The sequence below is a fragment of the Gigantopelta aegis genome, chromosome 1 (genome assembly GCF_016097555.1).
Source record: "Gigantopelta aegis isolate Gae_Host chromosome 1, Gae_host_genome, whole genome shotgun sequence".
Taxonomy (NCBI): Eukaryota; Metazoa; Mollusca; class Gastropoda; order Neomphalida; family Peltospiridae; genus Gigantopelta; species Gigantopelta aegis.
The window spans coordinates 29,138,482-29,156,813 of NC_054699.1; the positions used below are offsets into that span (position 1 = coordinate 29,138,482).

Genomic DNA, 18,332 nt, shown 5'->3' on the forward strand with positions numbered 1-18,332 from the left:
TATGTACTGTCCTGTTTAAGGAATAATTCAAATTATATAATGTCTCTTATTGCTTTTCGTTAGGAATAGACTGTCTGCGCCCCCCCCCCCTCTCTCTCTCTCTCTCTCTCTCTCTCTCTCTCTCTCTCTCTCTCTCTCTCTCTCTCTCTCTCTCTGACATTTTGAGTAAAAATCAGTATCTGTCTGTGATATTTGTATTTTTGCACAGTTCTTTACACTGTTTTTATTTAAATCTTGAATTTTTATATTGATGTTGATCATCACCTTATTTGTTTGCATTACCATAGTTTGACACCCAATAGCCGATGTATTTTTCGTACTCTCTCTCTCTCTCTCTCTCTCTCTCTCTCTCTCTCTCTCTCTCTCTCTCTCTCTCTCTCTCTCTCTCTCTCTCTCTCCCTGTGTGTCACAGACCAAATAGCTGTAGGCAACCTTCTATAACAATACTCATATACCTCTAAAAAAAGAGAAAAGAAAAAACATATTTGAGGTGTCGTCAAACAAACATTCTTTTCCCTACGCCAACACCGCCTGTTAGGATTAATAATATTCGCCTCGGACACACGATTCCGAGTCTACTGCAGCCTTTTAATGAGATGCATGATCGATATCTGTCCACCAGTAACACGGGGCACTAATCCAAACTCATATCTGTCAATTGGCACCAAGAATCAGATTTCACAGCCCTCCAAGAAATCTCCGCGAGTAGAAAAATGTTACTAATTCCCCGCGACTCTCCGCGGTGCTTTTGCGTACGGTCTTCAGAGCCAACGCAATGTGACAGAGACTTCGTCAGCCAGCGTCGATTCCAGTCACTGTGACGAACAACCACGGAGATGAATCCATCGAACTGCGAATAAAATTCATGAACCCAGCCAGTCCGATAAATTTGTCTGTCATTCATACGCAGTTTGTCGGCCAGTTCGCTAGTTCTCGATCAAGCCTGGCGTATTTTTTTGTTTTGTTTGTAGAGCTTCTTTCTTTCATTGATGCTAACACCGACTTGAAAATCTTATCGGATTAGAGGGGGAAAAAAAGGAAAAGAAGAGAATTATAGAATTCAGGTTTTAACTTTTGGTAAGTCGACAACGTGAGAATATGTTTATGGTTATCTTCGGACAAATTTCATTCATCAATCTTTAGGTTTTTGTTTTGAAAGTGAAAGAAACGCTAGTTGTTGGAGTGGAAACTTCACACGTGAAAAAGAGTTGTTCTGCGCATGCTCAAGAGCAGAAGCTCGCGCTGTGGCACGCGAATGCACCAGTGAGAAAAAGAGTGTGAGAGAGAGAGGGAGTAAAACTTGACACTTTCCGATGAATAGTAACAATGTTTGAAACTGGATCGCCAAGTCGGCGCGTGCCAAGAAGTACGAGAGATTTTTTTCCGCGTTTTCTACAGAGGCAGACGGCTTCCGGCTTTTTTACGAGAAGGAGACATGCATACACAACTTCAGTTGAGTTAGATCTTGCTACGTTCTCCCAGAGCGGGATGAAAATCGGTGCTGTTTTAATAGAATAACATCTCTACCCTTCCGACTGTCTGTCATGACACTTACTGCTTCGATTCAGCAGTTCTCAGTGAAGGTTCCTGAAGAATGGGGGAGCTCCGGCTAGGAATATCGGTGGCGCTGTGCTCTCTACTGTGCGCCGTTGTTATTATTCTCGAAGAATGCGGATGCAGCGTGATAATGAAGCAACTTAGCCACCGGGTGATCACGACCAGGTACGGAAAGGTCCGAGGCATTCTCGTCGAGTTTCCCAACAGGCACCTGCGCCCAGTGGAGGCGTACTTGGGCCTCAGGTACGCGGACCTGGACAACGGTGGCATGAGGTTTATGCCGCCCAAGAACCCCATGGAGAAGTGGAGCGGGATTCGCGTGATGATCAAGAATCCCACGGTGTGTCCACAGAAGATGAAACACGAGAAGGATTTAAGTCAGTTCTTGCCCAATGGGAGGGTGACGCATCTCAGGAATATTACCCCTTTTTTGAAAGACCAGGACGAGGATTGTTTGACGCTGAACCTGTATGTTCCAATAAAGGGTAAGGGATCTTTGTATTTTTCTCTTTCTCTTTCTAGAAGTTTGAAACAATTTTAAAATCATATAAAACTTAACTCTGAATGTTATGTTCCAATAAAGGGTAATGGACTTTTGTATTTTCATCTTTCTATTTCTAGAAGTTTGAAACAATTCTAAAATCATATACGACTTAACCTTCAATGTTATGTTCCAATAAAGGGTAGGGAACCTTTATATTCCTTCATTCTATTTCTAGATGATTGAAACAATTCTAAAATCATATAAAACGTGACTCCGAATGTTATGTTCCAATAAAGGGTAAGGGACCGTTATATTTTCTTTATTTTATTTCTAGAAGTTTCAAACAATTCTAAAATCATATAAAACTAATGCTATGTTTTAATAAAAGGTAAGGGATCTTTGCCATTTCTTTTATTTGATATCTAGAAGTTTGAAACAATTTTAAAATCATATAGGACTTAACCACCCTCAATGTTATGTTCCAATAAAATGTTAGGGAGCTTTATAAAAACAAATGACAAATGGCTGGTACAAACATTAGCACATGGCTGTAAAAACATTGGATATACATATACATGTATAGGGACTGGTTTTCCAATGAAAAACATTTATTTAATATGTATTGTAGTCGCCAACAAGACTCTGTTAGAAACTTCTTACAATGGCTACAAACCCAGGATGGTCCCAATATGTACACAATTTTTCAGAGTTTTAATGTTGATATATATATATATATATATATATATATATATATATATATATATATATATATATATATATATGTATATTTTGTTTAGAAAATTTTGAAGTTATTTAACATTTGTAGTGAAATAAATGCACCTTTTTATGGTAGCATGTCCGTTTTATAGCATTACTTGCACAAAAACAAAATAATGTTCAAGTAAAGGTAATTTATATCCCAATGGAAAGACATTTAATCTCAGGTAAAAAAACAAAACAAAAACAAAGAACGATAACTAATAAATTGACATATCACATTTCAAATTCGTAAAAATTGTACGAATCCAAATACAGACATTTTTCATTTTATGATGCAAATCAATCTTATGTCACAAAACTATTTCAAGTGATATCTTTATAAAAAAAAAAATTATTATTATTATTATTATTTTATTTTGTTTGCAAATAACATAATAGAGTAAAAATACACTTAATTGCATCTTTATTTATTTAAATTTTTTTTTTTTTTTTTATTATTTACAAAACAAATATGTTTTTCAAATGCTACTCCATCGAGTATACAATAGTTGTTGCCATGAGTTACAAATTTTATTCCCTGATTATTTCAGTATCTCTGATTATTTCAGTATCTCTGATTATTTCAGTATCTCTGATTATTTCTGTATGCATTTTTAACATGTGTTTTACTGCATTAACATCAGAAATATTTTATTAGACAAAGCCAATTAAATGTACATCCACTGTGTGTGAGAGTAAGGTGTGTATATAAGCAGTATTTGGTGTCCAACTGTAGATAACCATGTTGAATATTCTCGTTAGGTTTCGGTACACGTACTACCAGTGCATTTCAAATGGATATTAAATAATAAATATTGATCGTTTGTGAAACAAATGCAAACTATTGAAATAGTTTATTTTAGCATAGTCTACATGCTTCTAGCCATCTCACCATAGTGGACCCAGAATTTTACTTAAATGGAGGTACAACTAAAATGTTTAAGTAAAACCGAATCTATTTTACTAAGAGCTGAGCCGTCTGTCCCGCCACCCCCCCCCCCCTCCAAAAATAAGAAGAAACAAGTAAACAAACAAACAAACAAGCAAAACATTCCAATCCAATAAAATATACAGACTAAAAGGTCAAAATCGAACTGAAACAAAACACAATAACAAAATAAATTAATAAATTAAGTAAGTAAGTAAGTAAGTACTAGTAAATATGTAAGTGTAAGTAAGTATGTAAATAAAATAATTATTATCATTAAATTCTGTAACTAACATTAATTAAGCATATCATGTTGCACAAAATAGATGTAACTTCAAGACAAGTCAAATATGCGAGCGATTGGACTCAAAATTTTACTTTAAAATGAGAGTAAACTAAAATATGAGCCTTATGTGTTGGAAAGATGCATACCCGGACCACCAACACATACTGACACTTTAAGAAATGACAAACGCGTAATTTTAGAGTTAATAAAAAAAAACCCGTGATTATTCCTGCTAATTGGAGGTGCAACTAAGCACCATCATTTTCTACAGTTCTGTAAATTTATGCTCCCAACCAGCCATGCCATCTTGAACAAAGATATATGCACCTTTAATACAAAGTCTTGAGATCTTTGTAAACACGCGCTCGCCTTATCGTAAGACCCATCTTATACGTGACATCAGAACTGGAAGCTCTTTCAGTAAAAATTGAAATAATCGAGTTTAGAGAAGGAAGCCTGGACGTGTTTATTGATAGTATAAATATTGTTTGAGATCGCCTTACCACCGCGTGCGACATGTGAGTAGATTAATAGATTAATCCGCAGTCATGTCGAACTAACGGCCACTTAAATCAGAAGGTGTACCTTTAATTCAGGTATGTTAGAACAAAAGTTCCTGTATGTTTTCTGTCGCTGTTGTTTTTGTGGGGGTTTTGTGGTGTTTTTAAAAAAATCTTTTGTGTGTGTGGGTTTTTTTAGGGTGACGGTTTGAGGGCAAATGGGGTTTGTTTTTGATACATTTTTTATTCTAATTTTCTTTTTCTTTCTGTTCTTTCTTTCATTCATTCTTTCTTTCTTTCTGTGTTTATTTCTTTCTTCATCTTTTCGTTCTTTCTTTCTTTCTGTTTCTTTCTTCATCTTTTCATTCTTTTTCTTTCTTTCTTTCTTTCTTTCTTTCTATGTTTCTTTCTTTCTATTTCATTCTTTCTTTCTTTCTTTCTTTCTTCCTTCCTTCCTTTCTTTACTGTTTTCCATCGCTGATATGATGAGAAGGCAATATACACCCCGGGTTACTATTTCTTTCTTGGTTAGTCATCTGGAAGTATTCACTAGATTGTGTACGTTTTAAACAATCCACGATATAGTGAGGTGCCCGTTCCAACTGACGAGGACTATATGAAAACTTACAACTGTGTTATTAAAAAACCTTGCTCACTATTCTGCGTGATATTAATGTACGTTTCAACTAGGTGTGTGTTTGAGTGTGTGTGTGTGTGGGGAGGGGGAGGCAGCAATGTTTAATAATCTTCAGAGCTGTAAGGTCAGTATAATCGCCCCCCCCCCCCCCCCCCCCCCCCCCCCCAGATTATGGCATCAGGCAGCCGTAGTTTAAAATGTGCTGAGGTGTCGTTAAACAAACATTCCTTTCCTTTCCGAACCAAGTGTCAAAATAAACGTATGTTGGACGGGTCACGTAGGAACCAGAATGGGGGGTGGGGGTGGGGTAGGGGGGATATTTGCCTCCCCATATGATGACGAAAATGTATTGGTTTGTTTTGGTCAAACTGTATATCAATAAAGGTAAAACAAAATATGGCTTGTGCTCCCAACTATAGAGGCTGTTAATCCCCACTATAGAGGCTGTTAAACCACGCCCTCCACTAGAGGTTGTGCCCCTCTGTGACTACTAATTTTAGGGAGTGCTCCCAACTGATAAATACCGTATACAGAAATCAACACAGGTCAACCGCGAAATGTTTCAGTTAACAACCCTCTTGCCTGACCACCGCCTCGAGTTGTTGCTATACAAATGACACTAAACCACTTGCACAGTTGTTGTCAGTTAGTACTGCATATAACAACTAACTTAACAAGTATTTAAATATCACAATCAAAGAAATATTTCAAAAAGCATATCAACATTTTTTTTATATATTTTTTTATATGAAGAACTATTTCCTAAACCGGACTATATTAAGCTGCTACAGCAAGTAACGACACGATAAATGGTGGCGTGTTACCTAAAGCACATGCCGTATTTTCTCTAATAAGCGTCCTGGCGCTTAATCATTTCAAAACGGACGCAGACCCGGCGCTTATTGGAAGGAAGGAAGGAAGGAAGGAAATGTTTTATTTAACGACACGCTCAACACATTTTATTTACGGTTGTATGGCGTCAAACATATGGCTAAGAACCACACAGGTATAGAGAGAGGAAACCAACTGTCGCCACTCTTTTCGATTAGCAGTAAGGGATCTTTTATATGCACCATCTCACAGACAGGGTAGTACATACCACGGTCTTTGATAAGCCAGTCGTGGTGCACTGGCTGGAACGAGAAATAACCCAGTGGGCCCACCGAAGGGGATCGATCCCAGACCGACCGCGCATCGAGCGAACGCTTTACCACTGGGCTACGTCCCGCCCCCGGCGCTTATTGGAGACCAGTCCTTTATTTTTATAGACAGAAAATTATAAAAAGGGACCCGTTATTTTCAATAAGTTTTTGTTTTAATTATGCCAGGGAGTAATCAGTTTACTGTTGTCTTACCTGGCATTTATTGGAGGTTACCGGCCTCGGTGGCGTCGTGGCAGGCCATCGTTCTACATGCTGATAGGTACTGGGTTCGGATCCAAGTCGAGGCATGGGATTTTTAATCCAGATACCGACTCCAAACCCTGAGTGAGTGCTCCGCAAGGCTCAATGGGTAGGTGTAAACCACTTGCAACGACCAGTGATCCATAACTGGTTCAACAAAAGGCCATGGTTTGTGCTATCCTGCCTGTGGGAAGCGCAAATGAAAGATCCCTTGCTGCCTATCGGAAGAGTAGCCCATGTAGTGGCGACAGCGGGTTTCCTCTCAAAATCTGTGTGGTCCTGAACCATATGTCTGACGCCATATAACCGTAAATAAAATGTGTTGAGTGCGTCGTTAAATAAAACACTTCTTTCTTTCTTTTTTTATTGGAGGTCCGGCGTTTATTAGAGGAAATACGGTTAATACATTTCTTTCATGTGGTCATTCTGCGACGTTATCCTGGTAATAACATTAAGCCCATTTTACACTACCTCACTTGGATTGGAGGAGGCGCAACAAGAAGCTCGGATGCCGTTACTAGCTGTTTATTAATCCCACGTGAGTGTGCCACGTGTCACATTGTACACGCGCCAGTGCACGCGAGCCATTAGTTACAGACCGATTACAGACAGCGGAATAACGACCTTACTTTCGAACATCAAACTGGATCCGAGTTCGGTGTTGAGAGGGGTTGGAAATATTATATACACGTGGTTTTCTTTTCTTATTCTCCAAACCTCAATGCTACAATAACTGTATGTTATATGTGTGTGCGTATTCAACGCTGATTTTACAAAAGTTTAAAGTTTATTTTGTTTTAATGACACCTCTTAAGACTAGAACACAAGCGATGTTTTTGTGTATGCCCTATCTCCCAGGCCGATGATATAACAGTCGTGGTGCATTGCCTGGAACGAGACATAGCGCAATTGGCCTACCGACGGGGATCGATCCCAGATCGACCGCTCACCAATCGAGCGTTTCACCACTAGGCTACATCTCGCCCCCTCAATTTATTATGAATTGGCGCGACTTTAGTTATACTATGTGGGGGTTTTCAAATCGTCATCTCATTTCAATTTAATTTTGGTGCAGATCAGCAGACGGTCGACAATCTTATTTGACACCCCAGGAGAACGAAACGTAGAGTATTATCTGATCGCCTGCGAGAAAACATCGGGCGTAGAATATTTCAAGAGGAAACATACTTCATAATTTGTGATTTTCCTTCAGTGGAACCCATACTGTTCAGCAAGCAATTTCACCCCCCCCCCCCACCTATTCCTGCTTGTCCCCCCCTATCCCCGCCCGCCCCCGCTCAATGTCTACCGGTTTATTTCTGTCTGTCCATAAGTCAGTATGCAACCTAGCTTAACGTATAGATGAATAGACGGGTCCATGCATGCATATATGCAAATAATGTACACCCTCAAAATGCATAAATCGTCTGGCAACTTAATGCATATACAATAGCCAAAGAAAAGTTCCGTGGATGCGAAATGACGTCGGCTTATATCAGATCTATTAACAAAACAGACCTCCAGTTATGAGTGTACATCAGATCGGACTTCAATCAGTTTGGTGTTAGAAAAAGGACACGAAATAAAACCCACTCCTTTATTTTATCTTTGTCGCTTTCAATACGCGCGAACCTGTACAGATTTTTTTTAATTGCAGTAACCTTGAACTGTGGACCACAACTACTTTAAACTTAGCAGGAACTCTACACTAATAATGTTTACTCGAGCAGTGTTCGAAATTAGTCGGTAAAGTTTTGTTTGTTTTCTCAACGTTCTTCTCTGCAGACGACCGCGCTGCCAGTTTTAGCCGCGGCGCAGCAGTTTTGAGTTATCAGTGGTTGTTGGTGCAGGTTTAACGAACGTTGGTACAACATCAGTCAAACGGCAACAAAAGTATGCACGCATGTGCCACACGCTGTGGAGAAAATACTGCGCATTTTTGTGCATTCCATAAAAAAGTATACATTTTAAAAACATACCCTCCTGATTGTAGGTTATTGGTTAGAACGTCCGCACATGGTGTGGCAAGTCCTTCTTGATGCAACCATTGGTTATTTTCCCCTTTCATCCATGAATTAGTTTTGAAGCTGAAAATCCACAAGTAACAACAACATCTCCCCCTCCCCCCCAAAAGAAAATCCACAAAAAAACCCCACAAAAACCCCACACACACATTCCCCCCCCCCCCCCCCCCCCACCAACCCCCCGAAAAATTCCACGCCAAAAACCCACCCAACAACAGCAACAACAAACAAACAAACAAACATACAAACAAGAAGCACCAACCTCTCCTCCCCCAAAAATCATGACGACATATTTGAACTGTTTATAAAACTACTGACAATAATCTTTATTTGCGATTAAACACGAGTTCATAATAAATATAATTATCATTAACAATTATGATGTTGTGAGAGAAGACTAACTTTAAACAATCTGACGAGGTGTTGGTAAAAGAATAAATATTCCTGATCAAATCACCGCAGATTTTAAACAGTGTAGTCAGGAGTCGATAGCAAAGGATTGTTAATTTGAAAAAGGCAATATGCCGAAACATGTAATTATTAAATAACTGAACTGTTGGTAGTAGTTTTATTATTATATTTTTTCAAAATGTAATTTTGTTATATATATATATATATATATATATATATATATATATATATATATATATATATATATATATATATATATATATATATATATATAGTATTCCTTCCTATTCGTGAACGATTGGGAAATGTAAAATATGTCCTCAATAATATACTGATGGACAAAAATAAAGGGACACATAAATAATAACAGTAAACACGAAGGAAGGACATGTTTTATTGAACGACAAACTCAACACATTTTATGTACGGTTATATGGCGTCAGGGGCCATTTGGCTATTTCTCGTTCCAGCCAATGCTCCACAACTGGTGTAACAAAGGCCGTGGCATGTACTATCCTCTCTGTGGGATGGTGCATATAAAAGATCCCTTGCTGCTAATCGAAAAGTGTAGCCCATGTAGTGGCGACAGCGGATTTCCTCTCTCAATATATGTGTGGTCCTTAGCCACATGTCTGACGCCATATAACCGTAAATAAAATGTGTTGAGTGCGTCGTTAAATAAAACATTTCTTGTTGGCGAGTAGTTGACTCGCCCAGTCCTGCTTCTGTTCAAACCTAATCCAGAGTTAATATTAAATTAAATATTAAATTTTGGTGCACGTTCGTTTAACGCCTTTTGGTTTACCTGATAAAAAAAATACATTTTAGTTTCGTACGAGGTTGGCAATCAAGGTGTGAATTGACCTTTACTGGCAGTCGGGTCCAAAGTACTATCTTTCATTTCATTTCAACTTATTTTCGTGCTTATATCCAATTAAGGTTCAAGCACGCTGTCCTGGGCACATACCTCAGCTATCTGGGCTGTCTGTCCAGGACAGTGGGTTAATTGTTAGTTGGTTAGTGGTTAGTGAGAGAGAAGAGGGTGTAGTGGCCTTACACCTACCCATTGAGCCATTAAGAACTCGCTCTGGGTTGGAGCCGATACCGGGCTGCAAACCCTGTACCTACCAGCCTGTAGTCCGATGGCTTAACCACGACGCCACCGAGGCCGGTCGTACTAGCTTTCTATCCCACATTACGTGTCTGTATTTTATAGAGGCATGGCTACTCTAGTAGGGAATTAGTTTTGGCAGTAAATACCACGTGTTCCCTTATTTTGTTTCCGTCGGTGTAGTATCCACTGGTGCATAATTATCGTATCGATTCCCTTCAACGTACACTTAATAATACTAAATATTAATCTGCCGTGTGTAAATAACGCTGAAAGCTTTTGTTGTGTTCTCAGACCAACGTCCGATCAGGGCGGTACTTAACCAACAATAAGAGAAGGGGAGGGTGTGTTTGGGTGGGTGGGGGAGGGGCGTTAAAAATGATCAGGACATAGTAGTGTTCATATATGAGCTTCTGCTACACGAAAAGGACACTTCAGAAATATACAAATAACATCTTTTTAAAAAATCTTTCGTACATACATACATACATATAGTTGAGTTAAACAGGCAAACTACATCTATTTTTTATGGATGTCTGGATAGCTCAAAAGGTATCGTGGCAAGTCTGCAAAGTTACGGGCGATTCGGTACCATAGGTTCGAGTCCCAGTAACGGCATTGGACAATTTGTGAGGCCAGAAAGGATTTAATTATCTCCTGCGCCAGTGCGTTAATATATATGTAAGTAACAGTCAACATCGACATACATACAATATATAGATATTCATACATCATTACATACTAGCCAATGCCAGGTCTGCCCACTGTTTCATGCACGAAAACGGGATCAACCGCGTAACTTGTAGACCCCATGCATATAGTTGAGTTAAAGAGCATCCTTTTTATGGATGCCTCAATAGCTCAAAAGGTATCGTGGCAAGTCTGCAAAGTTGCGGGCGATTCGGTGCCATAGGTTCGAGTCCCAGCAACGGCATCGGACAATTTGTGAGGCCAGAAAGGATTTAATTATCCCCTGCACCAGTGTGCTAATATATATGTATGTAATAGTAAACGTCGACATACATACAATATATAGATATATACATCAGTACGTACATACATACATGCATACATACATACATACAATGTGTAAATACTGTGAGAGAAAAAAGCCAATTTTTCCCCACTCAGAGATCTCCTTCTACACAGAAACTATCTTCTACACCACTGCGGGCAAGTAGCCTAACAAGTTATATTTTAATTCTAGAGCTTGTTTTTTTTACTGTCTGTATTTGGCAGTCAAGAAGAGTGTAGTGGGCCGATATTATTGTGCAGTTGTTCGTCGCACTGTATTAGATCAATATTATTTGCAGCGCGAAGTAATACAGTTGGGAACTCTCCAGCGATGAGAGCACGTTTGTCAGAACTCCTCACCTTTCACTTATTGCAGAATCATGTCAGGTTTTTATTAAATATTGCTGCTTGGCCATTCAACAGACATGTCGCATAGCTTGTTAGGGACGTCGTTAGAGTTGCATTTCCTATTTTCTTCGTCTCTTATTTCACTTGGTTTTTTCTTTGTGTTTCTTATTCTTTCTTTTCTTCTTTCTTTTCATTCATTATTATTTAAAAAAAAATATAATTACTGTACTGTTTTTGTTTTGTTTAAACATCTGACACTTTTAGTTGTATTTCACATGCATACATCAGACACAAACAATATAATATATGTTTGGTATCGGTCTCTGTTACCCCGTCGATATATCTGTGTGGTCCTTAACCATACGTCTGACGCCGTAAATAAAATGTGTTGAGTGCGTCATCAAATAAAATATTTCCTTCCTTCCTATTACCCCGTCAGTGGGCCCACTGGGTTATTTTTCGTTCCGTGGTATGTGCTATCATGTCTGAGGAATAGTGCACTGGCTACTAATGCAAAACAATGTAGCGGGTTTCCTCTCTAAACTATAATAATTCAAAATTACCAAATGTATGACATCCAATAGCCGAGTATTAATAAATCAATGTGCTCTAGTGGTGTCGTTAAAGAAAACAAACACACTTTGCTGATTTCACTTTTAAAGAAGCAAGTTTTTTTATGCACATTTACCAAATTGCAACACTTTCTTATCTTAGTATATATATATATATATATATATATATATATATATATATATATATATATATATATATATATATGTAGGTACACGCATTTAAGAAAAAAATAAGCTTTATAAATTTTGTTAACCTAGGGGCGCGACATAGCCTAGTGGTAAAACGCTCGCTTGATGCGCGGTCGGTCCAGGATTGATCCCCGTCGGTCGGCCCATTGGGCTATTTCTCGTTCCAGCCAGTGCACCACGACTGGTACATCAAAGGCCATGGTTTGTGCTATCCTGTCTATGGGATGGTGCATATAAAAGATCCCTTGCTGCTAATAAAAAAGAGTAGCCCATGAAGTGGCGACAGATGGTTTCCTCTCTCAATATCTGTATGGTCCTTAACCATATGTCCGACGCCATATAACCGTATATAAAATGTATTGAGTGCGTCGCTAAATAAAACATAAGCTTTATAAATTCTGTCTAGTGTCTTTAAGTTAACCTGTTACCGTTGCTTTATTTACGTGCCTACATTAAAAAGAGGTTAACCAACTCTATGAAAAAAACCCCACAAAAACCCACAAAAAACCCCTACTTCCAACCTGCTATTTTTCGACTGTTGGTGAGGCGTTCTATCTTCCAGCAGGTCTGGAATCGCTCTTCGATCCTCTCTTACATGTGTGTAAAGTGATACTGCTTAATAAAGACTACAACAAAAAGTAACAGACGTGGTTAGTATCGAGACTTGTTGATCGGCGGTCGAGTCTAGCTTCAGATCTATGTGAACTTTGATGAAGATACTTCTGAGCAGGTCTTGGTGTTTTGTGTGTGTGTGTGGGGGGGGGGGGGGGAGTGGGGGTCAACAGATGTACATGTAGTCATGGCGCTTGTTTCTGATTTTCTGACTAATGATCACAGCCCTGTCCCTTACAGGTTCGGTTGAACTAAAACAATTTTCATCGCAAATAATGTTAATATTTTATGATAAAACTGATATAAGCAGCGTGTTTTGAAACGTCTAGTGTGCTCTCCATAAGAACTGTTCGTTAAATAAAACAATATATAAATGACTATTAAATGGATAAAAACACATACCCTACTTGTAGCCGGTGTTGAGAGATTGTATCTAGTTTATTTGTTTCGGTTTTTGTAAAATATATACTCTTGAAACAAAGTAGGGGAACCTGAAATATTAATGTTAATATCAACTATTAGACCGAACATAGGCCTACGTTTTGACCACAGATATGCTAGTAAAGAACGTTCAGGTCTGTTTATCAACACACCGAAACACATTCCATAGTTTGCACATGCATCACGCCGTTGCCCCCCCATACTTGTGCGTGGGGTGTCATTCTCGATTTTGACAATTTCCAGGAAGGTCTATTAATCACTGTGGAACATTATTTCTGTCAATCTTTTTCATTCTGTTGCTCATACAGTTGTTATTGTTTTGTTTTTAGTCATTTTTATTCTTTGATTTTGCGATTTCCTCATAAAAAGGTGTGAACTTTCAAATTTCACTTCTGACCCCAATCGTCCGTCAATATCATATATTAGGAATAAAAATTGTATTATAATACATTATTTTTATTCCTAATATATGATATTGACGATACCGAAATACACGAGGGTAATAATCTCTTTATCATATAAACTCAAGCTTAATACAACGTGTTTTTGTAAACTGTACAAGCAACTTTAATTCCAGTCCGCCATTACTAGATATTCAAATGACGTAAGAATATGTGGCGCGGTGTATTTTTGAATGGAAATGACGTCAAACTCGAATGACGTCATTTTGGATGTCCTTACATCAAAATAAAGTTATGCCTAACGTTTTTTGTTTTCTGAACGCTGGACAACTTTCAGTGTCAAATTGCCATTGAAATGTTTTTATTCGATGACTATGAATGCATACGTCAATTATGGAGTGTCACATAAGTACGTTTGCTTAAATGTGAATAAACCTAGTGCCGTGACCTCGATAAATTTACATTTAATTTGCAAAGTTATCAAATTCTTAAAGTATGTGATCTTAAAAACATCACATACTTTGAATGCACTGAAAATGTAAGATATTATATGATATTATTTATCATATAATATCTTACATTTTCAGTGTAAGCGTCCAGCGTTCAGAAACAAAACAACGTTAAGCCCTAGTTTGTTTTGATGTAAGGACATCCAAAATGACGTCATTCGAGTTTGACGTCATTTCCATTGGAACATACACCGCGCCACATATTCTTACGTCATTTAAATATCTAGTAATGGCGGACTGGAATTAACGTTGCGTGTACAGTTTACAAAAACACGTTGTATTAAGCTTGAGATTATATAATAAAGAGATTATTACCCTCGTGTATTTCGGTATCGTCAATATCATTATTAGGAATAAAAATAATGTATTATAATACAATTTGTATTCCTAATATATGATATTGACGATACGGAAAAACACTGGTAATAACCTCTCTCTCTCTCTCTCTCTCTCTCTCTCTCTCTCTCTCTCTCTCTCTCTCTCTCTCTCTCTCTCTCTCTCTCTCTCTCTCTCTCTCTCTCTCTCTCTCTAGTTATACAGTTATGGAAGTACTATAATCATGGTTTAATCCATATATGCTCCACCTTTTAGTTTTTAGCACTATGTACAGCCGTATTAAATATTCTCATATATATATATATATATATATATATAACTGCAATTATATGTACCTCTCTAAAGTTACTTTTTCTGTTATTCATTTAAAACTATATATATATATATACATTTATTCAACATTTATTCGTTTCCTGGATAAACAAAGAAAACCCCGGCAAAGACAAAAAAAGAGAGAACTATGAGTGACTTTTCGTTAGTGCTTACACACGGCGGTTTCTCATCTTGCGACTAAATGATCTTTTCACGAACATACTGCCTGTGGAATAAATATCTCCAGGCTAGTGGTAAATGCATTAATAAATTCCCGCACACGACCGCCCGTGAGTGCAAACGAATATGGGAAATCAATTTGATTGTGGAACAGATAAAGGTTTTGTCTCCGAATCTCTACACAGACCTTTCTCTCACACACACACACACAAAAATTGAGTTGATTCCTTCTGTGGCTGGTGTGTGCCGCTCAGTGACAAAAGACTCTTGCCGTGTCCTGGAAACTCCCTGGTTCTCTGATCTCGACCAGGAATGGTGTGCGAGCGATTCCATTAGGCAGGAGTCTCATTCCGAGCACGCAAGGCAGTCATGGGTGTACAGTTCCAGCTAAAAATACAAGAATACACGTTTCGTGTAAAAAAAAAAATGAGAGAAGAGATTTTGAATTTGGTGCCTTTGATCATTGCATCCGATGATCATACGCACGCTCGCACAAGGACAGAAAGCACGTATGACACTTACTGATTTAATGATGATAGAGATGATGATGATGTTGATGATGATGATGATGATGGTGATGCTGGTGATGATGATAATGATGGTGATGCTGGTGATGATGATGGTGGTGATGATGATAATCATGATGATGGTGGTGATTTGATGATAATAATGATGATGACAATGGTTGTCTTGGTGGTGGTTCTCATTTGGTGCTAGATCTGTTGCTGATAGCGGTGGCGGTGATGATGATTATACTGGTGATGCTGGTGATTACCTTGGTGATTGTGGTGATGGTCTGATACTAGACCTGATGATGATGGTGAACGTAGTGGTGGTGGTGATGATGATGATGATGATGATGATGAAGATAATGATGATGTGCTGTCCTGCCTATGGGGACTTGTATATAAAATATCCTTTTGCTCTCCATATCTAAGCCAAATGTCGAAATAACCAGGCACCAGTTCGCTGAAGTTTAAAATGAGCTGAGGTGTCGTAAAATCATCCACATTCCTTTCCTTTCCGCTTAAGGATATTCGATCAGCTGATCGCCATTATATTCCCAGCATTGTTCCACTACAATGCCGCCGTGTTGGGCGTCTCCCCAAGCAGACAGCGCTCACGTCGTTCAGAGGCATTGATTTGCGTTCAGCCATTGTCTTAATATTTGCCGAAGCCACCGATCGCCGCTCGGTGTTTCGTTTCACACTGTCGGTGTTTGCCTAATATCCGCCATGTTTGTCAAAGCGTTCGTGTTGTGGCACTAAGGTCCCTAGTTAAATGAGGCGGCAACTCAGGGCATATTCTCGGAGCTTTTTCCTTCGTTGCCTCTAATCATTATTTCGATCAATTACGCTTGGCCCTTCTCCAGGGAGGGTTCTTCGACAGGCATTAATGCAATTTTGGCCCCCACAAACAAACTGAAGTAATTTGCACTGAGATCGCAAGACATTCCGCCAGTGACTGGTCCCTTTAGTGCACGTGCGAGTTCGCGTGTTGCAGGAGGATGTGATTGAGCGTGTAAGGAGATCTTTCAGAAACACTGTCATTCTGGTGGTGCGGTGATGGTGGTTGTGGGGTGGTGGGGGGGGGGGGGGTAGGAGAGGAGGGGTGTTGAGGAAAGACCATTACAATTCTAAACCATACCTTGTGGACAGGGAGAAACAAAGAAAGAAATGTTTTATTTAACGACGCACTCAACACATTTTATTTACGGTTATATGGCGTCAGACATATGGTTAAGGACCACACAGATTTTGAGAGGAAACCCGCTGTCGCCACTACATGGGCTACTCTTTCCGATTAGCAGCAAGGGATCTTTTATTTGCGCTTCCCACTGGCAGGATAGCACAAACCATGACCTTTGTTGAACCAGTTATGGATCACTGGTCGGTGCAAGTGGTTTAAACCTACCCATTGAGCCTTGCGGAGCACTCACTGAGGGTTTGGGGTCGGTATCTGGATTAAAAATGCCATGCCTCGACTGGGATCCAAACCCAGTACCTACCAGCCTGTTGACCGATGGCCTAACCACGACGCCACCGAGGCCGGTCGATAAGAAACATGGTCCAGTAATACAAGACCTTCTAAAAGCAGACGAGAAAGGCAGCGAGGAGCTATTCCAGAGATGTCGACAGGGGGTGGAGTGTGGTGGGGGACTTGCAAAAGGCTAACAAAAGTCTGGGCCATAGGGGCAGCAACATAAGAATTTGGGCCATAATAATAACAAAAGTAGACGAAAAGCACCAGGGAGCTATTCTCGAAATGGTGATAGGGGTGGGCTGTAACTGGGTGGAAAACTCAGGTGAGGCTGCCAACATTATGGGACATAGCCTACTTAGTAGAAACATAAGAACGGGCCAAGTAGCTATTCCACAGAGGTTGACATACAAGTGTGGGGTGGGTGGGGTAATTTAGGAAAGGCTACTGGAATTCTGGGACGTGGGTGGGTGGGATTTAGGAAAGGCTACTGGAATTCTGGGACGTGGGTGTGTGGAATTTAGGAAAGGCTGCTGGAATTTTGGGACATGGGTGTATGGGATTTAGGAAAGGCTACTGGAATTCTGGGACGTGGGTGGGGGAATTTAGGAAAGGCTACTGGAATTCTGGGACGTGGGTGTGTGGGATTTAGGAAAGGCTGCTGGAATTTTGGGACGTGGGTGTGTGGGATTTAGAAAAGGCTACTGGAATTCTGGGACATACCTTATGGAAACCAAATAGAGGCAGGAACCAAGTAATTATGTCAAAATGGTACAGCGCTCTTCAGCTATACTAAATTACCATAAGGGGGGCTATTCAACAAATGATGACATAGTGGATGGGATTGGGGGTGGAGGATTGCAGAACGGCCGCTGGAATTCTGAGCTGTGCTTTGCCTAAGCCAACTAGCGGGTACTACAGCTGAAACAAGAGTACACAGTTGTAGCCTGGGTCTTGTCCAGCTAGGGCCGGGACGTAGCCCAGTGGTAAAGTGCGCGTCTGATGCGCGGTCGGTCTGGGATAAATCGGGCTATTTATCGTTACAGCCAGTGCACCACGACTGGTATAGCAAAGGCCGTGGAATATGCTATCCTGTCTGTGGGATGATGTATATAAAGATAATTTGCTAATAATGGAAAATGTAGTGGGTTTCCTCTCTATGACTGTGTCAAAATGGCCATATGTTTGACATCTAATAGCCGATGATTAATAAATCAATGTGCTCTAGTGGTGTCGTTAAACAAAAGAAACTTCGTCTAGATAGATAAACAATGACTAACTCACAAAAAACAAAACACACACACACACACACACACACACACACACACACACACACAC

At 39.5% G+C, this 18,332-nt stretch overlaps 1 protein-coding gene across 1 annotated transcript in view; it reads left to right on the forward strand.

Moving 5' to 3' along the window:
- The first annotated feature begins 1,594 nt into the window (after positions 1-1,594).
- LOC121374928 (neuroligin-1-like) overlaps positions 1,595-18,332 on the forward strand; it is a 102,253-nt gene continuing 85,515 nt past the window's right edge. The window contains 1 exon segment of the mRNA XM_041502108.1: positions 1,595-2,042. Coding sequence (XP_041358042.1) covers positions 1,595-2,042 — 448 coding nt within the window.